At 42.6% G+C, this 25,724-nt stretch overlaps 1 protein-coding gene and 1 long non-coding RNA gene across 3 annotated transcripts in view; both read right to left on the bottom strand.

Moving 5' to 3' along the window:
- Positions 1-3,576, bottom strand: part of SDAD1 (SDA1 domain containing 1) — a 33,522-nt gene extending 29,946 nt beyond the window's left edge. The window contains exons 1-3 of one of the 2 annotated variants that reach the window (XM_087875238.1): positions 3,387-3,533; positions 3,064-3,254; positions 1,868-1,972 (exon numbers count right to left, since the gene is read on the bottom strand). In XM_087875238.1, the coding sequence (XP_087731364.1) occupies positions 1,868-1,882 (15 nt within the window). In that variant the 5' untranslated portion in view covers positions 1,883-1,972; positions 3,064-3,254; positions 3,387-3,533. Of the gene's footprint in view, positions 1-1,867; positions 1,973-3,063; positions 3,255-3,386 lie in introns of both variants that reach the window. The other variant, XM_060687022.2, reaches the window with a different exon arrangement.
- Positions 3,577-15,830: 12,254 nt separating this feature from the next.
- Positions 15,831-25,724, bottom strand: LOC132708888 (uncharacterized). The gene is made up of 4 exons (XR_015729088.1): positions 25,629-25,724; positions 20,813-20,936; positions 17,875-17,944; positions 15,831-16,765 (listed from the first exon to the last, which is right to left on the bottom strand). It is a non-coding gene; the product is annotated as an uncharacterized LOC132708888 (long non-coding RNA).

Genomic DNA, 25,724 nt, shown 5'->3' with positions numbered 1-25,724 from the left:
CCCTCTGAAGTAAACCAGAAAGAAAATAACGAGATAAGCTAAATCTACTGTACTGCAAGGCTACATTAACAAAATCTTGCAAGTCTAAAAATACAAATTTCCTGCTGCCACTGGGGTTTGATCAACTATAGGGCAGGTCCTTCCTAAGTTTCTTCCTCTGGCTACTAAGCCACTGGGGAACTCCTGCATCTCGTTTGATCATTTCCCTAAAATAGCATCTCTTTCCTTCGTCCAAAGTCATCCACAAATTCAATTCCAACAGGTGATCCCCCTCACCCAATACCCAATACACAAAATATCTAAATTCTTGTAAGATTTTGACATTCTTACATGAACTCTCAGCTTTGAGGTCATTGGAAGCTTGGAAGATTTGGGGATCTTACGACTTTCTACCTTAGAAATTGGGAGGACACTGCTAATTCCTGCCCCAAAGGGAAATGCCTCTTAATAGCTTAACCCAGGGATTGTTGGCAACCTGCAGCTCTGGAGCCACATGTGTGGCTCTTTCATCCCTCTGCTGCGACTCCCTGTTGCTGGTCGGCTCCACAATTGATAGGGCTTTTGGTTAGGACAGGTAGAGGAAAAAGGATGCCATGCTAGGAGGAGACTCTATGGTGGAGGGAACCGGACTTCCAATTGGCAGAGTAAAAAGGAGGCCGCGCTAGGAGGAGACTCTATGGAGGGGGAACCGGACTTCTGGTTGGCTCCAAAATTGAACGGGGGGCTTCCGGTTAGGACCTTTGAGGCTCTGAGTGTTTAAGGTTGCCGACCCCTGGCTTAACCTCACATTCTCATGTCCCACAGATAATATTCAATCCAAAATGCAGTTTTCTCTAATCTGGCATTCCCTGGAAATATTGGATATCAGTTCCACACCATGGTTTCACTACCAAAATTGAGATTTTCTCCTAAAGAGGCTTCCTATGAATAGGATACCAATAACAGAGGACACTTTCTCTCTTACATAGCAATTTCCGTTTAATATGCACGAATTTGGAAAAAGTTATTTCAGAGGACAGAATGCTAGTTCTGAAGGTTACGCTTTACAGCACCTATGTCATTTCTTAGGATTGTGCCGCTGTTGTCTGCAACATGACTCAGCAAAGATGCAGCTACTTTAAAAAGTTGCAGTGGGCGGATATGTTCCTGCTCCCACCCACTCCAGATCAACTTTTCGGAACTGAATCTGAAGCATTGGACTACTTGCTATACAATGTCTAATGCATACACTGCATTTTTTCCCACTATAGTATCCTTGCAACTTAAGGATGGTGAGAATTTTCTATGAAAATATTGTTAAAGCCACAGTCAAAATAGTGATTCAAGCAGAAGAAACGACTAAATTAGTTTTAGCTCCATCTATTAGAATTGTCAGAAGTGATTATTCTCATTTATGTTTAGAACCTTTCATTAGAATTATTGGAAGGAAAAGCCTTAGCATTTTCATTCTCCTAATAATTTTTTTTTCTTCAGTGAGGGAGGTTTAATCTAATTCAGGGATCTCCAAATTCGGCAACTTTAAGACCTGTGGACTTCCACAGGCAAATGAGGTCCAGGCAGAAGAAGAACATCATGGCTTCAAAACCTCAGGGACTGGTTTGGATAAAACTCAGCAGCACCTTTTCATACGGCTGTTGACAAAAATAGGATTGCCAACATGATCGCCAACGTCCGATGATGGATAAGGCACAAGAAGAAGAAGAAGGACTTCCACTCCCAGAATTCCCCAGCATAGCTGGCTGGGGAATCCTGGGAGTTGAAGTCCACAAATCTTAAAGTTGCCAAGTTTGAAGACCCCTGATGTAATTCAAGCAAAATTCTCTTTTTCTCTCTCTCATACACACACAAATACCAAATAGCATTTTACCTGGGCCAAGAACATCACCAATTCACCCAGTTCTTTATTGGGCTTTGCTGGCTGAAGTTTGAATATTTCCACATTGGACTTATAATGGCGATACTGTTGAAGGAACTAGAAGAAATTCAAAGGGGGGAAAAAAAATACTTTCACTGTAGTTCATTGCTAAATATCCCTAACCAAAGTTGAGCTGGGAATGAGGATTTATTTATTTATTGGTTTGATTTATATGCCGTCCTTCTCCGGAGACTCAGGGCGGCTTACAATGCGTTAAGCAATAGCCTTCATACTTTTGTATATACCTGCTTAGTAGGGCTTTCGGGGGGCCCCTAAGCGGTGTTCTTTTTTATACAAAGTCAGCTTATTGCCCCCCCAATCTGGGTCCTCATTTTACCTACCTCGAAAGGATGGAAGGCTGAGTCAACCTTGAGCCTGGTGAGATTTGAACTTGCAGTAATTGCAGGCAGTTGGTGTTACTTAACAGTGCTTTAGTCTGCTGCGCCACCAAGTTCTCTCACAATGTGTGATCGTCAATAAACCAAATAAGAACGTTCCATTCAAAAGGAGAATTCTGGGAGTTGGAAGTCCTCCAACTTAAAGGCTTAAAGTTGCCAAGGTTGGAGACCCCCTACTCCAACCTGTCACTCCCTATAAGTGATCCTCGACTTACGACCACACCTCACTCCCTTAGGTGGTCCTCGACTTACGACCACAGCCGAGCCCAACCTTTCTGTTGCTGACATTTGTGAAATGAGTTTTGCCCCCATGTTACTCATTTTCTTGCCGCCCTCCCCCCCCCCCGTTGTTTTTTATTTTTTATTTGATTTATATGCCGCCCTTCTCCGGAGACTCAGGGCGGCTTACAATGCGTTAAGCAATAGCCTTCATCCTTTTTTGTATATTTATACAAAGTCACCTTATTGCCCCCACAATCCGGGTCCTCATTTTACCTACCTTAGAAAGGATGGAAGGCTGAGTCAACCTTGAGCCTGGTGAGAATTGAACTTGCAGTAATTGCAGGCAGCTGATGTTAATAACAGGCTTTTAGTCTGCTGCGCTATCAGGGCGTTAAGTGAATCACTGCAGAGTTGATAAGTTACTTAGCCCGGTTGTTAAGCGAATTTGGCTGCCCCTCCCCCCCATGGACTTTGATGGGTGAGAAAGTCGCAAAAGGGACACACAAGCAACGGTCCATAAATACGAACCAGTGGCCCAGCTGGTTTGAATCACGTGACCAAAGGGGGAAAATGCTGCAACGGTCGTAAGTGTGGAAAAACGGCCATTAAGTCATTTTTCAGTGTAACTTCGAACGGCCACTAAAGGAGCGGTTGTAAGTCGAGGACTGCCTGCGCACGCTCCAGAGGCGTCTTTTCCGTTGCTATTTTCGGCGGCAACACTGTACAGAAATAATGAAATAACAGAGCCGGAAGGGACCTTAGAGGTCATCTAGTCCAACCCCCCCTTGAACAGAAACATCACCCAAGACCCCTTTTCAGGCTATACCACACACCCCCCTACAATTCCTCACCTCCTCGGTATATGACGGCGGGTCCCGCTTGATCAAGTTCTGCAGCTGCGGCAGGTTGAACGGCAGCTTGTTGTTATGGCGAGCGGCCATGACGGCGGACGGCGCAGCTTCTTCCGGACCGGCAACGTGGGATCTTCGCTGGGCGGCGCCATGTTAAGTCACGTGGCTACGGTAGCCGCGAAGGATCGTCGTATCCTTTAAACGCGAGAGCGCCTCAGGCATGCAGTACTGCAGCAAAAGCAGCGGAGGCGCCTTTTGCCTTGCTTCGATTGCAGCTCCCGGAATTTCCCAGCCGGCGCGCAGAATTCTGGGAGTTGGAGTTCCAGTTTATCTAGCTGGCTTTTTAAATCAGAGCAGCGTTTCTCAATCTCAGCAATGAAAGGAACCCTAACTAACCCTCACCTTATGTTCGTACAAGACACTGGCTGGGGAATTCTGGGAGCTGAAATCCCCAAATCTTAAAGTTGCCAAGTTTGGAGATCCCTGGTAAAGGATATGGTCCTGGTGCCCAAAGTGGCTGGTTGTAGAGAATCTCCATCAAAAATATTCTATTTTTAATGATATGGCCAGGGGTGAAATCCAGCAGGTTCTGGAGAACCGGTAGCGGAAATTTTGTTTTTATTTTTTTTTCATATTTTTTTTATTATTTAAAAAAAAATTAACATACATAACATACATGAATCATAATATATAACAATATACACAATACAAACAATCAACGAGTGCTCCCCCACCCCTCTGGATCATTCCTGCTTCCAAAATCTTAAAGCTTCTTCTGGTGGTGGTATCCCACTTCCTCCAGAAAACACATATATTAGGAACTGTTTCCAGATTCCATTGAATTCATTTACTTTCATCATGCCCCTCCTTACTTTAATATTGCAAGTCAATTTATCATTTATGGCAATATCCCATACTTCCTTATACCATTCTTCCAAACAATAATCACCTCGTGTCTTCCAGTTCCTAGAAATCTCCATTCCCAACCCACTGGGGCCAGCCAGAGGTGGTATTTCCCGGTTCTCTGAACTACTCAAAATTTCCGGTAGCGGAAATTTTGAGTAGTTCGGAGAACCGACAAATATCACCTCTGGCTGGCCCCAGAGTGGGGTGGGAATGGGGATTTTGCAATATTCTTCTCCTGGAGTGGGATGGGAATGGAGATTTTGCAGTATCCTTTCCCTACAGTGGGGTGGGAATGGGGATTTTGCAGTATCCTTCCCCTGCCACGTCCATCAAGCCACACCCACCAAGCCACACCATGCCCACCAAGCCACGCCCATAGAACCGGTAGTAAAAAAATTTGGATTTCACCACTGTGATATGGTATTAGGATATAGTATTTGAGCATTTGCACTTTTATTAAGGCTCGGAGACCATGTCCCTTTTGTAAAAGGGAAATCTTTTAATAGTTGAAGAATACCATAAAGCAAGTCTGTGCTTTGTCATCTTTTATTGAATAATTTATATTTTCTTAGGTAAAAAGTTATTTCTTCTAAACTTAATTTACATTATTTTCTTTAAAGCATGCATATGTTTACAAGGCATCCTGATATTAATTTCATTTTTCCTGAGTACACGTAACAAGTTACATTTTCAAGTATAGCTGTAAGCAATATCTGTAACAGTTCAAGAAGTGATCAAATGTGTATTACATCATCATCTCCAATATAAATGTACCTGTTTCATATATTTGAAAATACATTTTAACAGAAGCAAATCTTTAGAACTGACTTATGAGAAAATAGTTTTGCCTGTGCTACATAAAATAGAAATGAGGACTGAATTCTTCTACAGATTTCTTGGAGTGAAAAAGACTTAATTTTAAATTCCCACACAATGTGGGATGAATAATATAAATTATATTATTAACTTTAGCAGATTGAAAGAGTTAGATATGTAGGCGCATATCTGAAGTCTTAAGAATATATCGTAGTGGATTCCTTGCACATTTTTATATTTTATATATTTTAAAGCAGTTCAACAAGACTGAGGAACTTTATTCAATAAAGCTGTATTCTCCGAGCTTAAGTTTTCCATTTGCAGATATTTCATTACTTGCTGAACCATATCTGCAATGCTACCAGCTGGGATTTTTCCATTGTAAAATATATTAATATCTGTTACATGTCATCACATGTACCATTTACATTACATGTCATTGGTGAGCTACCCTGTTAAATGCAGTTGTTGTCTGCAAGACTGGCCTGCTGTCAGGGCTGAGAAAGAGGAGTGATGCTGTGATCTCATTCCAGCTTAATCTTTGGTTATTTCTGTGGTAAATTAAATTCATTTGTGCAAACTGTCCACTCTGCAGATGTGGCTCTGGGTGGCTTACCACACATTCAAAACAATAAAACAATGTCAGTGAAACATAAAGAACCGATAAGGGATGCTGACAAAATAAACCAAAGATTATCAGCAGGCCAACAACAATGCTTAAGTCACTATAAAATCCCCTGCTGTGAACTCATCTAGGTCTTCAGGCTTTGTAGAGGACTATCCTCTACAATCTAACCAATCTAACCTCTAAGGATATAACATGGCTCATTGTAATTTGTAGCCATGAACATTTGCAACTGCCATGGAAAACTGACTCGGAGTACTTCTTCAGCCCAACAGTGCAACCCTGAGTTATATATATATATTTATCTTCAAAATGTAGGTCCTTGGTTACCTAAAATTAATTGCATGGCTTTTGGGAACCCACCAATAATGATTAAAGGTTTGACTGCTCTGGCCACCTTTGATTGCAGTACCTCTCAGACAAAACCTGGAGCCTACATACTTTGTTTGATTCCAGTTTTAGGCTCACAATTGCCTTGGTTCATTAATCATGAATGATGGCTTAAATACACGAATGGGTGGGATCATGCTACACATACATTTGATCAATAAAAACCACTTACTTAGCCCAGATCAAACTAGCTGCTTGGTGTGATATGCAAGCCAAGTGGGAGACCTACAGGATTCTCCCAAACAGACTGGCTTCAAACACTTGTTTAACCATCATTTGGTTCATTCAACACAGTTTGGCTATATTTAGACAGCTAAGCCATCGTGCTAACGAAGTCCAGCAAATTGTATGATGCCTTAGCTTGTATATTGTGTACAAAAATATATGGGTTTGAAAAAACAACAACACACAGAACAAGCCCACAGACTTCCACCGGCTTCCATCCTCTTTGGTTGAGGCAATTTTGTTCCTGCGGCGTGCCTAGGACATCCAATGGAGACCATCACCCCTTGCCTGGATGAAATTACTGAGGTCTTATTGGTGTTCTCCATCTTGGTTGGGTCTTCTTCAAATGTAGGTCTGGTTTAAAACAAAATGGAAGAGGTGAAAACAGCTTTTTGGGAAGGACCATTTATTTCAGCCAAAATACAGGTGCTGCAGAAGCATCTTCCTAGCCAATTCTGGCCAAACCGAAATAGCTTTTGTGTTTAGCCTTCAGGTCTCTAAAGGTCCTCCTGAACGTGTGCTAAGTTCCCTTACAGCACGGGTGCCAAACCCGTGGTGTCACATTGCCGTCACATGACATTTCACATTGTTTTTCCCCTTTGCGGAGCTGGGATGGGCTTGGCCCGTGGACCGCCAGTTTCACACCCCTGAAAGGGGAACAAAGTGTTTCTTAACATAACCCAAACACTGCTTAAAGGTAAAAGTAAAGGTTCCCCTCGCACATATGTGCTAGTCATTCCTGACTCTAGGGGGCAGTGCTCATCTCTGTTTCAAAGCCGAAGAGCCAGCGCTGTCCGAAGACGCCTCCGTGGTCATGTGGCTGGCATGACTAAACGCCAAAGGCGCACGGGAACGCTGTTCCCTTCCTACCAAAGGTGGTCCCTATTTTTCTACTTGCATTTTTAATGTACTTTCGAACTGCTAGGTTGGCAGAAGCTGGGACAAGTAACAGGAGCTCACTCAGTTACGCGGCACTAGGGATTCGAACCGCTGAACTGCTGGCCTTTCGATCGACAAGCTCAGCATCTTAGCCACTGAGCCACCGCGTGCCGAGTTTAGATGATGTTTGTAACCTGCTTTTGGTCCTTTCAACTGTAAATAAAATTGATTGAACTTACATTTTTTATACATTATCTGCACTTCTGGCAAAGTTGGGTTTAAGCACTGCCGCTTTCCTGAGTCCTTCCGTGTCACTCTTGAAAAGAAGGAAACAAGGAACAAAACTCCTTATTTATTACACTTACAGGTGGTTAACAACTTACAACCCTTCATTTAGTGGCATTCAAAGTTACAACCAGTCCTCCCTCTTGTGTCCATCACAGCATCCCAACAATTACATGATCAAAATCTGGCTGCTTTGGCATCCACATTTACATGGGGCTCCCCCTGGGGTGCACCTGGAGGCTCCAGCTGGTCCAGAACGCGGCTGCGCGGGGGATTATGGGGGCGACGAGGCGCTCCCATGTGACACCAGCTCAGGCTTGAAATGAGGGGTCCTTGGCACTTTCTGAGCTTCGTTGTTTTCTTGCAGACGTTTCATGACTCTACTAGGTAACCTCATCAGTCTTAGTCTAGTGAAACGTCTGCAAGAAGGCAACTAAGCTCAGATGGCATCAAGGACTACAATACAAAAAGCAATAATAACCCCACTCCACAACAATCAATAAAACTACTTGATAAAACTACTGTATCATTCTGGGTTCCGAGGCCCATTGGCAGAACCAAGTCTTCAGGATCTTGAGAAAGTGTGTTAAAGTGGGGGCCAATCCTGTCTCTGAAGGGATGTTTTTTTCCACAGAGAAGAATCACAATTGTGATCATAAATTGAGGACTACTTATATAGTCCCATCCCAAACATTGTTGTGCATTCTTTGAGGCACATATTAAGGGATAAAGGCAGCCGAGACAACTCCACCTTCCGTCTACGGCAGGAATATTCTTAAATCAGAATTTTCTGGGTTTTTTTTCCTTTCCTCTCTCCCCGCTTCGCTCTGGAGATGATTCGGTACTTACATATATTCGACTTTGTTGCAGGAAGGGCTGACAGGTAAGACTTCAAAGTTGGCCACCAATCTCACCGGTATACTGCTGGAAGACATGATTCGGCACTTACAACCATTCTTCTGATAAGTCATCATACCTAGACACCAGGCAAAATAGGCAAGAGAATGGTGATTGCAAATCCCGGCGGACATTTTGAAACACATCAGTTTAGAATAGAATAGAATAGAATAACAGAGTTGGAAGGGACCTTGGAGGTCTTCTAGTCCAACCCCCTGCTTAGGCAGGAAACCCTACACCACTTCACTATCTACAGATAGTCCTCGACCACAATTGAGCCCCACATTTTTGTGGCGAAGTCTCAGATATCAGTTAAGTGAGGTTTTGCCCCCATTTAACGACCTTCTTCACCACCGTTGTTAAGTCAGTCCTTGCCCTTGTTCAATTGGTAATACAGCTGTGAAATGAATCTGGCTGCCCCGTGGACTTTGCTCATTACAAGATTGCAAACGGGGATGGCGACAGAACTCCGGGACGCGGCAACTGTCACACATATGAGTCGGTTACCAAGCATCAGAACGGAGAGGCCCCTTTTTAATAGCCGGCTTTGGGACTGTGTGGAGAAGAAGAAGTCACATATGGATTGGAAAGCAGTGCTGTTCTGCCCCAGCTACGGATCCCAAAGAATGCAGCACCCACAAACTCTGAACAAAATTTAGTTTACTTAATAACGCAGTTTTAGCAAATGCAGGCTGTTAATAAGTGTTCTTAACAGCCTGCCAGAATTCCACAGATAAGATAGTCAGAGTCTTACTGGAGTTGGCAGAAATCCCAGAAGCAAGGTTGCAAAAAAATCCCAACACGATGATTAGCGAACTAAAGTTGTTTCCTGCAGCTTGTTGCAAGCTGCATTCTTTCTTAAATAGGCTAAGGGAGTGGCCAATTAGCCCCAAGTCTTACTCTCGAGGAGACCTCCTCCTGGGAAACCACTCCTGCCTTTTGGCAGTTCTGCGTGCCCGTGCATCGAGAAGAGGCTCCTCCTCTTCACCCTCTTCACTTAAAGGAGCTTCTGGAGGTTTTGAAGGCCCTGACTGAATCCCTGCCTCTGGCATCACATCTTCTTCAGCCTCCTCGCTATCTGACTTGAGCGCCGGCTGCACAGGCTGCTGGCGCAGCACCACACCAGCCTCCTCATTGTCAGGATCAGCAACAATCCGCGCAGGCCGCTGGCGGGCCACAACAACTGCAAATGCTTTTGCACTGTTGCAAATAATGTTGCCAGGTGTCCACTATTTGAGCGGACAGTCCGCTTTTTTCATATTATGTTCACTATTTTTTTTCACAAAATAGTGGACATATTTTTTATTCAAAGGCTTTATGATGAAATTAAAATGTAATTTAGTATTTTACATGTTATTATAATATATTTGATGTTTTGAATTTTAAGTAAAGTTTTGAAGTGATTATTTTAATACGTGTTAAAATGTTTGTAAGGAAATATATAATTTAATTGTAAATTTTTTATTTATTTTTTTACTACTTAACCCCCCACCCCCCACCCTGCTTGTCCGCTATTTTTGGGAAGCAGACCTGGCATCCCTAGTTGCAAAATGGCCACAAAACCTAGAATTTCTCGCTGAAAAATTGCCCTGAAAAACTCATTTGTTTTTTCCTATTGCAAGATTTAAAAATAATATATTTTTAAGATGTCAAGTAACCAGTGGCTTGCTGTTTCCTTAATACTGGTATACACTACACCTTATCAACACTAACAGTGAAAATTTGTATTAGAGACTTGCTCTGAGCTTTAACAAAATAATTTAACTGACCAGTATCTCTTTAAACTTTGGTGACTTTAAGATGGGTGGACTTCAACTCCCAAAATTCCCCAGCCAGCAAAGCAAATTAATTTCCAGAAATTAATCAATTCATATTCTAGGATAAACATGCTCAGCCCCCCAAAATGCTGTCATTTTTCCTTACCTTCTGTTCCCACTGCAAGCAGGAGAAGCAAAATGAGAGATATAGCACAGACTTTCTCCATAGTAATGCAAGTTCTTGAGTGTTCATTCTCTCTAGTAGCAGATGCTGTGATTTATAGGGAGAGAATTCTCCCTCCCTGAAAGCTGATTGGTCCTTTTAATTGCTTAAGGGAAAGTCCCACCCGACTGCAAATACCAGGAAAAAGTTCCTGTTTTAGGAAATGGAAAGTTTTCACTTTCAGTTCTGTTTAGCATCTCGACACAAGCTCTCTTTGTCTTTGCTGACACCTACAAGCCTTGAATTAAAATGTCCTTGGCTTATAATAATTCATTCAGTGACCGTACAAAGTTACAATGGCACTGAAAAAAAGCAACTGAGGACCGTTTTTCACACTTACGACCGTTTCAGCATCTCCACGGCGATGTGATCAAAATTCAGATGCTTGGCAACTGATCCATATTTATGACAGTTGTCTATGGAGATTCTCAGTCAATCCAGGTTATGCCTGTCCCCAACGTTGTCATTCCATACGTTGCAGGAATAGCTGAAAAGGAGGATCTTCAGCCAACACAACATACGTGCACACTTTAAATCCAAGGATACACTAAGGCAGAAACTTGCCCACCCCAAGGATAACATACCCAGACACAAACGGAACAACGTATATGCAGTACTATGCAGTGAAACATGTGCAGATCTGTACATTGGGGAAACAAAACAACCACTTCACAAACGCATGGCACAACATAAGAGAAGAAATCCATTAGGACAAGATTCAGCAGTCCATCTGCATTTGAAAGACAAACGCCACTCTTTTGAAGACAGCAAGTCCACATTTTGGACAGAGAAGACTGTTGGTTTGAAAGAAGGGTCAAAGAGACCATCTATGTTAAAATTGAACAGCCCTCTTTAAACAGAGAGGGAGGGATACCACATGAACTATCTCCAGTCCACAACAGAGTTCATTCAGCAGTTCCAAGAAGGCTCTACACCCATTTGCACTACTCAGGTGACCCTGATGGCACAGATAAACCTCCAGGTGGCCTCAAGGACTCCTTAAAAGAATGCAAATGACCAGATGTCTGCAAGGAGTATAAATCCTTCCATTCTCCATCATCCAGTCAGAGCTGAAGAAGCTTCTTGGATGAGAAGCGAAATGTCTTCAAAGAAAAACAAAAACGTCCAGTTGCCTGTTGAAAAAAGCTCCTTTGGGACATTTATGATGGTAGCAGTGTCCTGGGATCATGTGATCACCTTATGCGACTTTCTGACAAAGTCAATGGTGGAGTTTAATTTACTTACCGTAACAACTCTGTTATTAACTTAACCACTGCGATGATTCCTTAATATCTGTGGCAGAAAAGAGATACACCTAAATTGTTTACTTGGTCAACAATTTGAACAACCACATTTGTTGAGCAAACAGTACAGGTAATCCTTGACTTACAGCCATTTGCTTAGTGACAATTTGAAGTTACAGTGTCACTAAAAACATGACTTATAACCATCAAACCATCCCAGTGGGGTCACATGAGAAACGGCATGTACTCACAATGGTTGTGCTAGCTCGGGGTCATGTGATCACCATTTGCAACCTTCCCAGCTAGCTTGCCACAATGGGGGAAACGCTTAACAACTGCATGGTTCACTTTACAACTGGAATGATTTGTTTAACAAGCAAAAGGGGCCTAAAATTGGATGTCACTCATCTAACAACCATCTTGCTTTGCAAGGAAAATTCCGATTGCACTTATGTCATAAATTGAGGACAACCTGTCTAATAGCTGATGTCTATATATCGTATGATCAATGGAGGCCATTTGTCTTCTCCAACCACCAAGACCACGCTAGAGTTATGGTGGCACAATGGTTAGAATGCAGTATATTACAGGCTAATTCTGCTGACTGCCAGCAGTTCGATCCTGACCAGCTCAAGGCTGACTCAGCCTTCCATCCTTCTGAGGTCGGGAGAAGGAGGTCCTCGCACTTACAACCATCGCAGCATCCCCATGGTCGCATGATCAAAATTCAGGGTGATTGGCAACTGGCATTTATTTGGTTGCAACATCTGAAGTCATGTGGTTATCATTTGCAACCTCTCCAAACACCTGAATTTTGATCATATGACCCATGGGGAAGTTGATTGTAAGTCCGAGGACCAATCATTTGTTGTTATTAGTTGCAAAGTCGTGACCGACCCATCACGACCCCATGGACAACGTTCCTCCAGGCCTTCTTATCCTTTACTGTCCTCCGGAGTCCATTTAAGCTCACTCCGACTGCTTCAGTGACTCCATCCAGCCACCTCGTTCTCTGTTGTCCCCTTCTTCTTTTGCCCTCAGTCTTTCCCAGCATTAGGCTCTTCTCCAGTGAGTCCTTCCTTCTCATTTGGTGGCCAAAGCATTTGAGTGGACCAATCATACATTACTTTTTTCTTTCTTTCTTTCTTTTTTTTAAATAAAGTTTATTTTCATTTTTAAAAATACAATACTTTACATATATACATACAAGGTTATTGCAACTAACGTACAGAAATCTGCGCCTATACCACTAATACAATCCATTTCATTTCCCTCTCTTTTCTTTCATCCAATTATACCATAAATTCCAACATTTGTAATAATCAGAATCTTTTTGGTTCCTAAGTAATTTCGTTAACTGGTCTGCCTCTGCACCTTCTGTAATTTTCCAAATCAATTTATTTTCTGTGGGTATTAATTCGTTTTTCCATTCTTGCGCGTATAGTATCCTAGCTGCAGTAGTGATGTGGAGGATCAAAAAATCAAGTTTTTTTTTATTAGGAATGAAACCAGACAAAATAACTAAGGAAAAATGGTATTTGATCCTCCATACATTACTTTTTTCAATATTGTTGCAACTTCACTAAATGGTCGCTAAAAAATGGTTGTAGGTTGAGGACTACTTATATGTCACTAAACTTGTAAATTTATAAATTTGGAGCAGCAAATTGGAACCCCTCCTCTTCTTCCTCTTCCTCCTCCTCTTCAGAGTTGTAAGGACATTGGTGATCTTTTAACCCAACCCCCTACTCAAACAGGATACTCTATACCATTTCAGACAAATGGCTGTCCAATCTCTTCTTAAAAACCTTCAATGATGGAGCAGCAGCAACTTCTGGAGGCAAGCTATCCACTGATTTTTTTTTTTCACTGACATGAAATTTTTACTTAATTTTAGATTGGCTGCCTCCTTGATTAGTTTCCATCCATTGCTTCTTGTCCTGCCTTCAAGGTGCTTTTGAGAAAAGGTTGACCCCATTCTTCTTTGGGGCAACCCCTGAAATATTGGAAGACTGCTATCATGTCTCCCCTTCTTTTCATGAACCTACTAGACATACCCAAATTCCTGTAACCGTTCTTCATATCTTTTAACCTCCAGTCCCCTAATCATCTTAACTGCTCTTCTCTACATTCTTTCCAGAGTCTCAACATCTTTTTTATAATTTGCATTTAGGGGAAAAAAATCTACCGGTAATTAATGGAGGCTAATGCCTCCTACTAAGGCAGCATTTAACATCCAGCTGCCTGCAATTACCGCAAGTTCGAATCTCACCAGGCTCAAGGTCGACTCAGCCTTCCATCCTTTCTAAAATGGGTAAAATGAGGACCCGGTTTGTGGGGGCAATAAGCTGACTTTGTATAAAAAAGAACACCGCTTTGTGGGGGGGGGGTCGAAAGCCCTACTAAGCAGGTATATACAAAAGTATGAAGGCTATTGCTTAACGCATTGTAAGCCGCCCTGAGTCTCCGGAGAAGGGCGGCATATAAAAATAAATAAAAATAAAAATAAATTAAAAAAAATAAATTTAGTGGTGTTTTTTTTTAAAAAAGGTCAGACAGCCACTGTAGCTTACATTTCTTTCTCTTCTCTTTGCTGATGACTCACAATGAGCTTGAAACTGAAACTGAATTTGGCTTTTAGGAGAAATCTCTGTTTTCCAGGAAAAGGAAGGAATCTGACTGTCTGTTTAAGGGGAAAACCAAGAAATTCTCAGTAAGACCATCGGTTGATTCTGGTTGTTATTTCTTGTAAGAACTCAGCAATCGAAGGGAATTCAACTCACTTGGTAGTGGACTGCAGAAAGTCCTCAACTTACAACCTCTTGCTCAGTGACTCTTCAAAGCAACAGTGGCACTGAAAAAAAGTGACTTAAACTGTTTTTCATACTGTTGCAATTCTCGGTGCTCTCTCCGTGATCAAAATTTGCATGCTTGGCTAATGGTCCATGTTTATGATGGTTGCAGTGTCCCGGGGGTCACGCAATCCCCTTTTACGACCTTCTGACAAGCAAAGTCAAGGGGGAAGCCAGATTCATTTAACAACGGTGTGATTCACTGAATGACGGCAGAGATTCATGTGACAACTGTGTCAAGAAAGCTCGTAAAAGCAACTCGGCTGGGATCGTCAGAGCCTTTTGAAAGCATTTTAGCATGTAGAAAAAAATGGTTTTAAAAGTTTTAAAAGTTAAAAACAAAAAGTGGCCACGCCCACCCAGTCACATTACCCCCCCCCACCAAGCCACGCCCACAGAACCGGTAGTAACAAATTTTAGATTTCACCACTGGATTGAGGTACACAAAATTGTAAAGCTACTAAAAAAAAAATGGTGAAGCTTGGACTGCAACATTACAACACACACAGTTCATGATTAGGAACGGAAGTGGTATAATGGTATAACTAAGATAAAGTACACTACAGGTAGGCCTTGACTTACAACCATTCATTTAGCGACTGTTTGAAGTTACAATGGCACTGAAAAAAGTGACATGACATTCTTTGCACACTTAGAACCGTTGTAGCATCCTTGTGATCAAATGCTTGGCAACTGACATGTATTTATAACGGTTGCATGTCCCAGGGACAGGGTGGGTTCTAATTTTTTTTACTACCGTTTATGTGGGCGTGGCTTATTTTGTGGGCGTGGCTTGATGGTCATGTGACAATTTTTTTCCTTCTAGCTGATCAGCTGGGACTCAGGAGGCAGCAATAGATTGGGGGTGGGGCCAAATAAAAGGTAAGAATAACACAGGGGGGCGGGGGAGAAAGAGCCGGTTCGGTGACATCATATCGTCACCGCTAGCGGCTCGGTGGAACTGGGTTGAACAGGGAGGAACCCACCACTGCCCAGGGTGATATGATCCCCTTTTGTGGCCTTCTGACAAGCAAAGTCAATGGGGAAGCTAGATTCACTTAACAACCATGTTACTCACTTAACAGCTGCAGTGATTTTTTTTTTAAATTTTTATTTGATTTATATGCCGCCCTTCTCCAGAGACTCAGGGCGGCTTACAATGCGTTAAGCAATAGCCTTCATACTTTTGTATATTTATACAAAGTCATCTTATTGCCCCCATAATCTGGGTCCTCATTTACTTAGGAGCTGCCGCAAAAAAGTAAAATGGAACAAAACTCACTTTTTTTTTAAATATAATTAAATTTAATTATAATTAATAATAAAACAAACAAACACATAATACATCAATCCTTTCGTGTGTCTTCTCGGTGTTTCTTCCGTGACTTCTTCTTCTTTTTATTCCTCCTCCTATCTTCATTTCTCCTTGATAATTTCCATTTCTCTGTTGCGATATTTCCCCCCAAATTACAATACATTTAATATAACATTCTCCTTATTTAATTATCACAATTTTTATCTATATCTCTTTTTTAAGCAATCATAAAATTTCCCCCTTATCTTATAGTAGTCCGTATCCTCTCTCTCTCTTTAATCATCAATCTGTTCATTTCTGCACAATCTAAGATTTTTTTAATTACTTCCCCTTCCAAAGGGATTTTCTCTGCTTTCCATCTTTGCGCAAATGCTATCCTCGCTGCAGTTATTATATGTATAATCAAGTATATATTTTCTTTACTAATTTTCTCTGGTAGTATACCCAATAGGAACAGCTCAGGTTTTAAATCAATATGTTGTTGGGTCATTTCTTCTAACCCTGTCTTAATTCTGCTCTCATAGTCTCTAGCTTCTAAACTCACTTTTAACGAACGGAAATTTGGGCTCAATAGTGGTCGTAAATCGAGGACTATCTTGTATTGGTGTAACAAGCATAAAAATATTCAGGAATGAAGTACGCCAATTTGACATTGTCATATAGCTTGTTTGATTTGGAAGATTGAAGACCTGCCGTGGTCAGAAATGTCAAAAACAAAACAAAAATCACAGCCTTTTTGCCTCATTACATAGTTCATATACTCGTTTTTTTTTAAATAAATTGCTACAGGAAGTACTGGGGTTACTTCTAAATCCATATATAATGCTGTTGGATCAGTGGTTCCAATTTGAGTGTCATAGATGATGAGTCCTTCACAAGCTGATTACATGTCCATAGAAGTGAAGCAGCTTCTTCAAAACTTGGCTTGAACTTTATTATTTGGCCTTCATTCGGTTCAAAATATCCTGTAAAGGAAGCATAAAATGTAAGCCACTTGATTAGTTTTCTCCCCTTACAAAATATTGCCTTTTTAACTTGTTCTTCTGCTCCATGTTCTGACTGAGTCCATTCCATTCCATTCCATTCCATTCCATTCCATCCATCATCTAATTTCTATTCTATTCTATTCTATTCTATTCTATTCTATTCTATTCTATTCTATTCTATTCTATTCTATTCTATTCTATTCTATTCTCCTTATAAACCTCCAGTGTTGGAGCACCCACAACTTCTGGAGGCAAGTCCTTCTACTGATTAATTGTTCTCATGGTTAGGAAATTTTTCCTTAGTTCTAGGTTGCCTCTCTCCTTGATTACTTCCCATCTGTTTCTTCTACTCAAAATTTCCGCTACCGGTTCTCCAGAACCTGTCAGAACCTGCTGAATTTCACCCCCGAAGAGTCCTTCTTTTCCCTAGATCAGACATACCCAATTCCTGCAATTGTTCTTCATATGTTTTAACCTGATGATGGTTAAATAATATAACATGATGAAGAATATAAAATAAGGGAATCCTTCAAAAAGGGAAAGTCCCCTTTAAATCGTAGAGAAAGTAATTTCTATAGGAAAGGAATCTCATCCTCAAGAAAAGGTCTCAAGGGAATGTTTTGAAGATCAAGTCAGTCAGGAATGAATCCATCTACGTAGAATAACGAGCCACCTGTAGTTAGAACTGATTAAATTATCTACTGGACTGTCTAAGATTCCCCTCTCTTTGCTGGCTTCCTTGCAAAACTGACAAACAAGCCACAATTAAACAGCAGGAAACATCTGACCGCGAGCTAAGATTCGGAAGCTAAGATGCGGAAGTTTTGAGGAGCTGCTATGAGTAATTTTGTACGAAACGTGACAAATGTGATAAGTAAAAAGGCTGAATGGTAACCTTGTGAAAGAAATTACAGAGACTGACATGTGGCAAATAACAATTTTTGTTTATATAAATATCTGAGCCACACTTCAGGTTATTTCTGTGGGAATAAACAGCTGAAAAAAGATTTATTGCCTCGTTCCAGCTTGATTTATTAGTCCTCAGAAAAACACAAACAAGCTAACATTCCAACGTGTTCGCTACTTACCTTTTTAATTTCCCTGCCTTGGTCCCCGTTCAGGTTCAGACAAAGTCTTTGGTTGTTTCTAAGCGTCACTCTACATAAATGCAAAGAGACCAAATTAAAGACCAGATTAGACAAAGGATTGTTTGGTGTTATTAGCATTCATCATTAATTGACTCTCAATGCAACTGTTGTGAAGCCAGCCCACTTGCCTTCCCACCTCTCCAGATTGTCCGCTGCAAACTCAACATACTCACACCAGTTGACTAAAGATAACTTTACTTTGTGCAATCCATTTCTCTCTCTCTCTCTCTCTCTCTCTCTCTCTCTCTCTCTCTCTCTCTCTCTCTCTCTCTCTCTCTCTCTCTCTCCCTCCCTCCCTCCCTCCCTCCCTCCCTCCCTCCCTCTCTCTTCTACACTGTAGGTCAGCATGGAAAGCATTTAATTCCATACATTTCAGTCAGCTAGCATGAGTAAACACCAAAGATGCACGGAATGCTGTTACCTTCCCACTGTAGGAAGTTAGCACCCACCCCTTTCCTAGAAGATGAAATATTTTAGGAAATATTAAAAAGGCAGAATATTATGTTTCCCTGTATGAGAAATGGAGAAGCATGTTTTAAAGACAAAACAGCTCCCACCTACCCTTTGTCAATGGGCCAGAGGCAGAAACTCAATCCTTTGTCAAAGGATCATCATCTGCAACACAATAGGGCCCATCTAGCAACAGAAACTAACACAATGGGACCCATCTAGCAGCAGAAACTCATCACATGGCACCTGGGAAGATTACATCAGCCAGCAAAGCTGGCTAAGACTCCCACCCCCTGGGAGTCTGACAATCAATCAGGATACTCTTTCTGGGCCCCAGGAAGTTCAAAGCCAGAGAGAGCATAAAACCCGGGGACTCGCTGTATCTGGTCCCTTTTCTGTTCAGGAACTCAAGCCATGTGATCCTGTCCACCATTAAACCATCTTTCCAAGCAGTCTCCATGTTTCCAGTGTCTTTTTCACCCCACTTGGAGCTGAACCCAGAAGGATATTTCTTCCTACACCACCAAAGGTGGTCCCTATTTTTCTACTTGCATTTTTCACATGCTTTCGAACTGCTAGGTTGGCAGAAGCTGGGACAAGTAACAGGAGCTCACCCTGCTACGCGGTACTAGGGATTCGAACCGCTGAACTGCCGACCTTTCGATCAACAAGCTCAGCATCTTAGCCACTGAGCCACCACGTTCCTTCAGTCAGTTTAAGCCACCTCTAAGATTCCCTCACTTTTGTTATCCTCCGTGAATCTCAAGCATAAAAACAAAAGTTGTCTGCTTTTTTTAAAAAAAAAAAAATCTATGTTCCCCCATCCTTATTCAGTTTGGGACACCTTGATTGTTGCTCATTCTGGTGGCACCTTGATTTATTTAGTTGTTTGTTTTATTTATGTGGGCTGGGCAGGGGACAGAATGTATCTGCCTTCAGTGTGGAAGGGATTGCCCCTCTCGAATTGGCCTTTTTAGTCACACTAGATGCTGTTTTAGATGCTCTTTCCAGAGCACGATACCATAGTCTCTTGAGACTGAAGGATTCCAATGATATTTATTCCATGGCTTAGGACCGGGGTATCTACGAGACCGCCTTCTGCCACCAGTAGCCTCTCACCGACCAGTACGCTCCCATAGAGAGGGGCTCCTCAGGGTGCCGTCGGCCAAACAATGTCTACTGGCGGCCCCCAGGGAGAGAGCCTTCTCTGTGGGGGCACCTACCATCTGGAACGAGCTCTCCCCAGAGATACGGAGGATCCCGGACCTGCGCGCTTTCCGCCGTGCCATCAAAACATTTCTTTTTCAGCAGGCCGGCCTGGCCGAACCTCTCTTTTAAACTTTTAAAATAACTTTTTAAATTTTAAATTTGTCTTATGAATTTGGGGTGTTTTAAATTTCGTTTCCGGGCCAATTATTTAATTGTATTTTAATGGTTTTTTAACATTTGTATTATATGTTTTTTATTTGGCTGTTCACTGCCCTGAGTCCTTCGGGAGTAGGGCGGTATACAAATTCAATAAATAATAATAATAAAATAATAATAATATCCCACCTTTATTATTTTTATAAATAACTCAAAGTGGTGAACATGCCAGTATTCTTCCTATTTAATCCACAACAGTAACCCTACGAGATGGGCCAAACTGAGAAAGAATGACTGGTCCAAAGTCACCCAGTCAACATTCATGCATTCATAGCAGAACTAGAACTCACCATCATCTAGCAATTGGTCCAAAGTTACCCAGCTGGCTTTCATGCCTAAGATTTCATGCCTAGAACTCATGATGACCCAGTTTCTAACTCAGGATCTCCCAGATATCTTAACCAGTACACCAAACTGGCAAACTGATGGTGGAAGAACCTTGTGTTGTCATGGACTACATAGTTCAAATTTTTACTTGGCATGGATTTTATCACCAGATAAGAATGGCACAATCTGCAAAGTATAAGGCAGAAATTTCTATGGCTGAAAATAAAGAGAGACCCAGCAGGCTGAAATAGATATGAGTATCCTGAAATATGCTTTCCACTTTGAGGTGAAATATGGAGACGAGAGAGAGAGGGAGAGAGAGGGAGAGAGGGGAGAGAGAGAGAGAGTGTGTTTTTTATTTCGGATGCGTGCAACTGGCATGTACTTATGACTGCTGTAGTGTCCCGGGGTCATGTGATCACCTTTTGCAACCTTCTGACAAGCAAAGTTGATGGGGAAGCCAGATTCATTTTACGACCGTGTTACTATGACAGAGCAGCTGGGTGTCTCCCTGTTACTAATTGAACAACGTCAGTGATTCATTTAACAACTCTGGCATGAAAGGTTGTAAAAGGGGGCAAAACTTACTTAAGAACTGTCTCACTTAGCAATGAACATTTTGGCAATTCAATAACTTCAGTAGGAGAAGGCATCAAGATTCTGTTCAACTACTTACATCACTTCCTCTCGACTGCAGGTGGTGCTTGGACGGTGGTACTCAGTTTTAACTATACGGTTCTTTTGCACAGAATTTCTCAAACCTTTGCATAAACAGCGCTCCCGACCCGCGCTGGGAATTCCTGCAAAAAATCATATAAAGAAGGTGAATACTTCACCCATCATTTACCATCATCTAAAACAGTGTTTCTCAACCCAGCAATTTTAAGGTGAGTGGACTTCAGTTCCCAGAATTCCTCTGCTGGGGAATTCTGGGAGTTGAAGTCCATCTACCTTAATATTGCTGAGGTTGAAAAACACTGATAAAATGTATGGGAGGTGTTTGCTTGCAAACCTTCCATTGTACTAATTACAGTATATCATCACGATATACTGTAATTTGTATTATCTATCTTCCTGTCCATTCCATCCATCCATCAGTCTATTTCTTTTTAATGTTGAAAAGTTTTGATACAAAATGGAAACAATAGAAATTTAAAGGAAAAAAGGAAAGTGGAATAAATAAGAAGTAAGAGGGGCCAAAAAGAAGAAAAAGATAAAAAGCAGTGACTTTTCATCTTTTTTACAGTTATAAATATATTTATATTTTATCCCGTCTGTCTATGATTACATTGTGTCTCCCTTCTTTCCATATTCTAATCTTTCTAATTATCAAACCCATAAATCAGATCCTAAAATATTTAGCTACTGGCTTCTCCCTAATCAAAAAAGGCAACTTGCCTTTCTTTCTTTCTTTCTTTCTTTCTTTCTTTCTTTCTTTCTTTCTTTCTTTCTTTCTTTCTTTCTTTCTTTCTGTCTTTCTTTCTTTCTTTCTTTCTTTCCTTCCTTCCTTCCTTCTTTTCTTTCTTCCTTCCTTCCTTCTTTCCTTCTTTCTTTCCCTTTCTTTCTTTCCTTCTTTCTTTCCCTTTCTTTCTTTCTTTCCTTCTTTCTTTCTTTCTTTCTTTCTTTCTTTCTTTCTTTCCTCAGTATTTGTGCACTACACTAAAGTAAAATCAAGCTGTATTATGACTTATTCAGCAACCTACATGAAAAAAGAAAATCCTATCCCAACTAAAACTCAGAAACTTATACTTTCTCTAATGATAATTGTCAAAGCCAGAAACGGACATTAAACAGGACGGTGAGTAGAGGACATACAAACAATTTGCACAAAAGAGGAAGGAGCAAGAAGTAGAAGAACCAGGAAAAGGGTCTATTGGAGTACAGCCCACTCTTGAAAATCTGGAATGAACTTGGAAATGCCCCTCTTCTAAAATCAATTTTAAAAAACAAAAAGGAATCAGATCATTTTACTTTGCATGAGAATTACACAGGAAGCCAGAAAAATAAGGATGGGAAGGAAGCTTGATTTGGTCATCTTTGTGCTGCATCTCCTTTCCTAGTTGTGGTATCTTGGCCAACACCTAATTTACTGGTTAAATTCACCCCCTGCTATTTTTCCCCACCAACTAACTTTCATGAACTTTTTTTTTTTTTTTACAAAATACCTGAAATGCTACATAAGAAACATGGGAATCTGTCCTAAAAGGGGAACCTTGAGATTAAGAACCTGTCAAAATAGAGGCGATAGATAAATTGCGTGCATGGTTTCAATTATAAATGCATTCCCATAATGGGCTTAATAGCTACGTTCCCTAACCCTAAACTCTTCCCATGTTACTTCCCTGATCCAGTTTCTTTCAACTCTGTCTTCTTCACTTCAAAGTCAGAAACAGACATTTCAGAGGATTAAGAATAGAGAAGGAGACTCCGAATAACTGAATAACAGAGTTGGAAGTCTTCTAGTCCAATGTCCTCCTCAAGCAGGAGACTCTATGCTATTCCGGACAAAGAGTTGTCCAATCTCTTCTTGAAAGCCTCCAGTGATGAAGAACCCACAACTTCTGAAGATAAACCACTCTTTAACTGTTCTCACTGTCAGGAAATTTCTCCTTAATTCTAGGATGGCTGTTTCCTTGATTAGTTTCCACCCATTGAGGTGCTTTGGAAAATAGGTTGATCCCCACTTCTTTGTGGCAGCCCCTCAAATATTGGAAGACGACTATTTATTTATTTATTTATTTATTTGTTTAAATTTCTATACCGCCCTTCTCCAATGTAGGACTCAGGGCGGTGAACAGCCAAAGTAAAAACAAGACATACATACAAACATACAAAGTCTAAAAACTGTTTAAAATAATTAAATAATTTTGGCCGTGATTAAAACATTCCAATTTAAAATCCATTTAAAATTTGACTCAAGCCAGCCCAGCTAGTTGGAATAAATGGGTTTTCAGGGCCCGACGAAAAATCCGGAGGTCTGTTATTGTACGTAGCTCTGGGGGGAGGTTGTTCCAGAGGGCGGGCGCCGCCACAGAGAAGGCTCTCCCCCTGGGGGTCGCCAGCCGACATTGTCTGGCGGACGGCACCCTGAGGAGGCCCACTCTGTGGGAGCGTACTGGCCGGTGGGAGGCTATTGGTGGCAGAAGGCGGTCTCGTAAGTACCCCGGCCCTAAGCCATGGAGCGCTTTAAAGGTGGTCACCAACACCTTGAAGCGCACCCGGAAGACCACCGGGAGCCAGTGCAGCTCGCGCAGGAGAGGTGTCACATGGGAGCGCCTCGTCGCCCCCAAAATCCCCCGCGCGGCCGCATTCTGGACCAGCTGGAGCCTCCGGGTGCACCCCAGGGGGAGCCCCATGTAGAGAGCATTGCAGTAGTCCAGGCGGGAAGTGACGAGTGCCTGAGTGACTGTGCGTAGGGAGTCCCGATCTAGAAAGGGGCGCAACTGGCGTATCAGGCGAACCTGATAAAAAGCCCCCCTGGCCACGGCCGCCAAATGATCTTCTAACGACAGCCGTGCGTCCAGGAGGACGCCCAAGTTACGAGCCCTCTCCGTGGGGGCGAGTGATTCGCCTCCAATAGCCAGCGATGGCGTCAGCTGGCTATATCGGGACGCCGGAAGCCACAGCCACTCGGTCTTGGAGGGGTTGAGTCGGAGCCTGTTTCTCCCCATCCAGGCCCGCACGGCCTCCAGGCACTGGGACATCACTTTAAGGGCATCATTGGGGTGGCCTGGGGTGGAGATGTACAGCTGGGTGTCATCAGCGTACTGATGGAACTCCACCCCGAAGCCACGGATGATCTCACCCAGCGGCTTTACATAAATGTTGAACAGAAGGGGCGAGAGGACCGACCCTTGTGGCACCCCACAAGCAAGGTGCCTCGGGGTCGACCGCTGCCCCCCTGTCAACACAGATTGCGACCGGTCAGAGAGGTAGGAGGAGAACCACCGCAAAACGGTGCCTCCCACCCCCAACCCCGCCAACCGGTGCAACATGATACCATGGTCGATGGTATCAAAAGCCGCTGAGAGGTCTAACAGGACCAGGATAGAGGAGCAACCCCTATCCCGGGCCCTCCAGAGATCATCCACCAATGCGACCAATGCCGTTTCCGTGCTGTGCCCAGGCCGGAAGCCGGACTGGAGCGGGTCTAGATAGACAGCTTCATCCAGGTGCCGGGGAAGCTGTTGCGCCACCACACTCTCAACAACCTTCGCAATGAAGCGAAGGTTGGAGACTGGACGATAGTTAGCCAAAACAGCCGGATCCAGAGAAGGCTTCTTGAGGAGGGGCCTCACCACCGCTTCTTTCAAAGCGGCCGGCAGGACCCCCTCACTCAAAGAAGCGTTAACAATCTTCTGGAGCCAGCCTCGTGTCACCTCCCGGGAAGCCAGTACCAACCAGGAGGGACACGGGTCCAATAAACATGTGGTCGCGTTCAGCCGTCCCAGGACCCTGTCCATGTCCTCGGGAGCCACAGGATCAAACTCCCCCCAGATAACACTCTCAAGACCTGCCTCAGTCATCCCGTCTGGACATACCCAGTCAGAGGCCAGCCCTTCCCGAATCTGAGCGATTTTGTCATACAGATACTGCACAAAATCCTCAGCTCGACCCTGCAAGGGGTCATCCCGCACTTCCAGATGGAGGAGGGAGCGGGTCACCCTAAACAGGGCGGCCGGGCGATTATCTGATGACGTGATAAGAGCGGCAAAATAGCTAGTTTTCGCCGCTTTTATCGCCACTAGGTAGGTCTTAATATGAGACCTCACCAGTGTTCGGTCAGGTTCGGAGCGGCTGGTCCTCCAACTATCATGTCACCCCTTCTTTCCATCAGACTTAAGGTAAGGTTAGGGATGGTTTCCACTGTCCAATTGTGCCCTACTCTAGGGGGACAGTTCTCATCTCCATTTCATTGACACTGTCCGAAGACATTCCTGCAGATATGTGGCCAGCAGGACATCATGGAGTGCTGTTACCTTCCCACCAAAGTGGTACCTATTGATCTACTTGCATGTTACATGGTTCCTGCTAGGTTGCTAGGAGCCAAGGCAACGAACTGGAGCTCACCCCATTGCGTGGCCTGGGTTGTCGGCAGAAAAGCTGATAAGCACAGCATCCTTAACCGTTGAGCTATTGTGCCTCTTCCATGAGACTAAACATACCCAATTCCTAGCAACCGTTCTTCCTATGTTTTAGCTTGATGTCAGCTTAAGGCTATAAAACGATGAAGAATAAAAATAAATAAAAAAGGGAACCCTTCAAACAGAGAAAAAAAAACCCCTTTACAATCCTAGAGAAAGCAACAGCGAAAGTGTTATTTCTTCTTCTTCTTTCCAGGTTACCAAAAGGTTACCCAGAATTATGCAAAGAAATTGCACGAAGGAGCGAGAAGCAGAAGAAACAGGGAAGGGGTTAGGAACATCTGGATGCGAGCTTGGAAATGCCTCCCTTCTAGAACCAAAAAAGAGAACAAGATCATTTTTTTTTACCTTCCATGAGAGCCACCCAGCAAGCCAGAAGGACAAGGATGGTGAGGAAAGTCTGTTTGAGCATCTCTGCGCTGAGTCCGGTTTCCCACTTGTGGT

Source organism: Pantherophis guttatus, chromosome 8 (assembly GCF_059756535.1).
Source record: "Pantherophis guttatus breed Tessera chromosome 8, ASM5975653v1, whole genome shotgun sequence".
Taxonomy (NCBI): domain Eukaryota; kingdom Metazoa; phylum Chordata; class Lepidosauria; order Squamata; family Colubridae; genus Pantherophis; species Pantherophis guttatus.
This window is presented reverse-complemented; position numbering and strand designations above follow the sequence as displayed.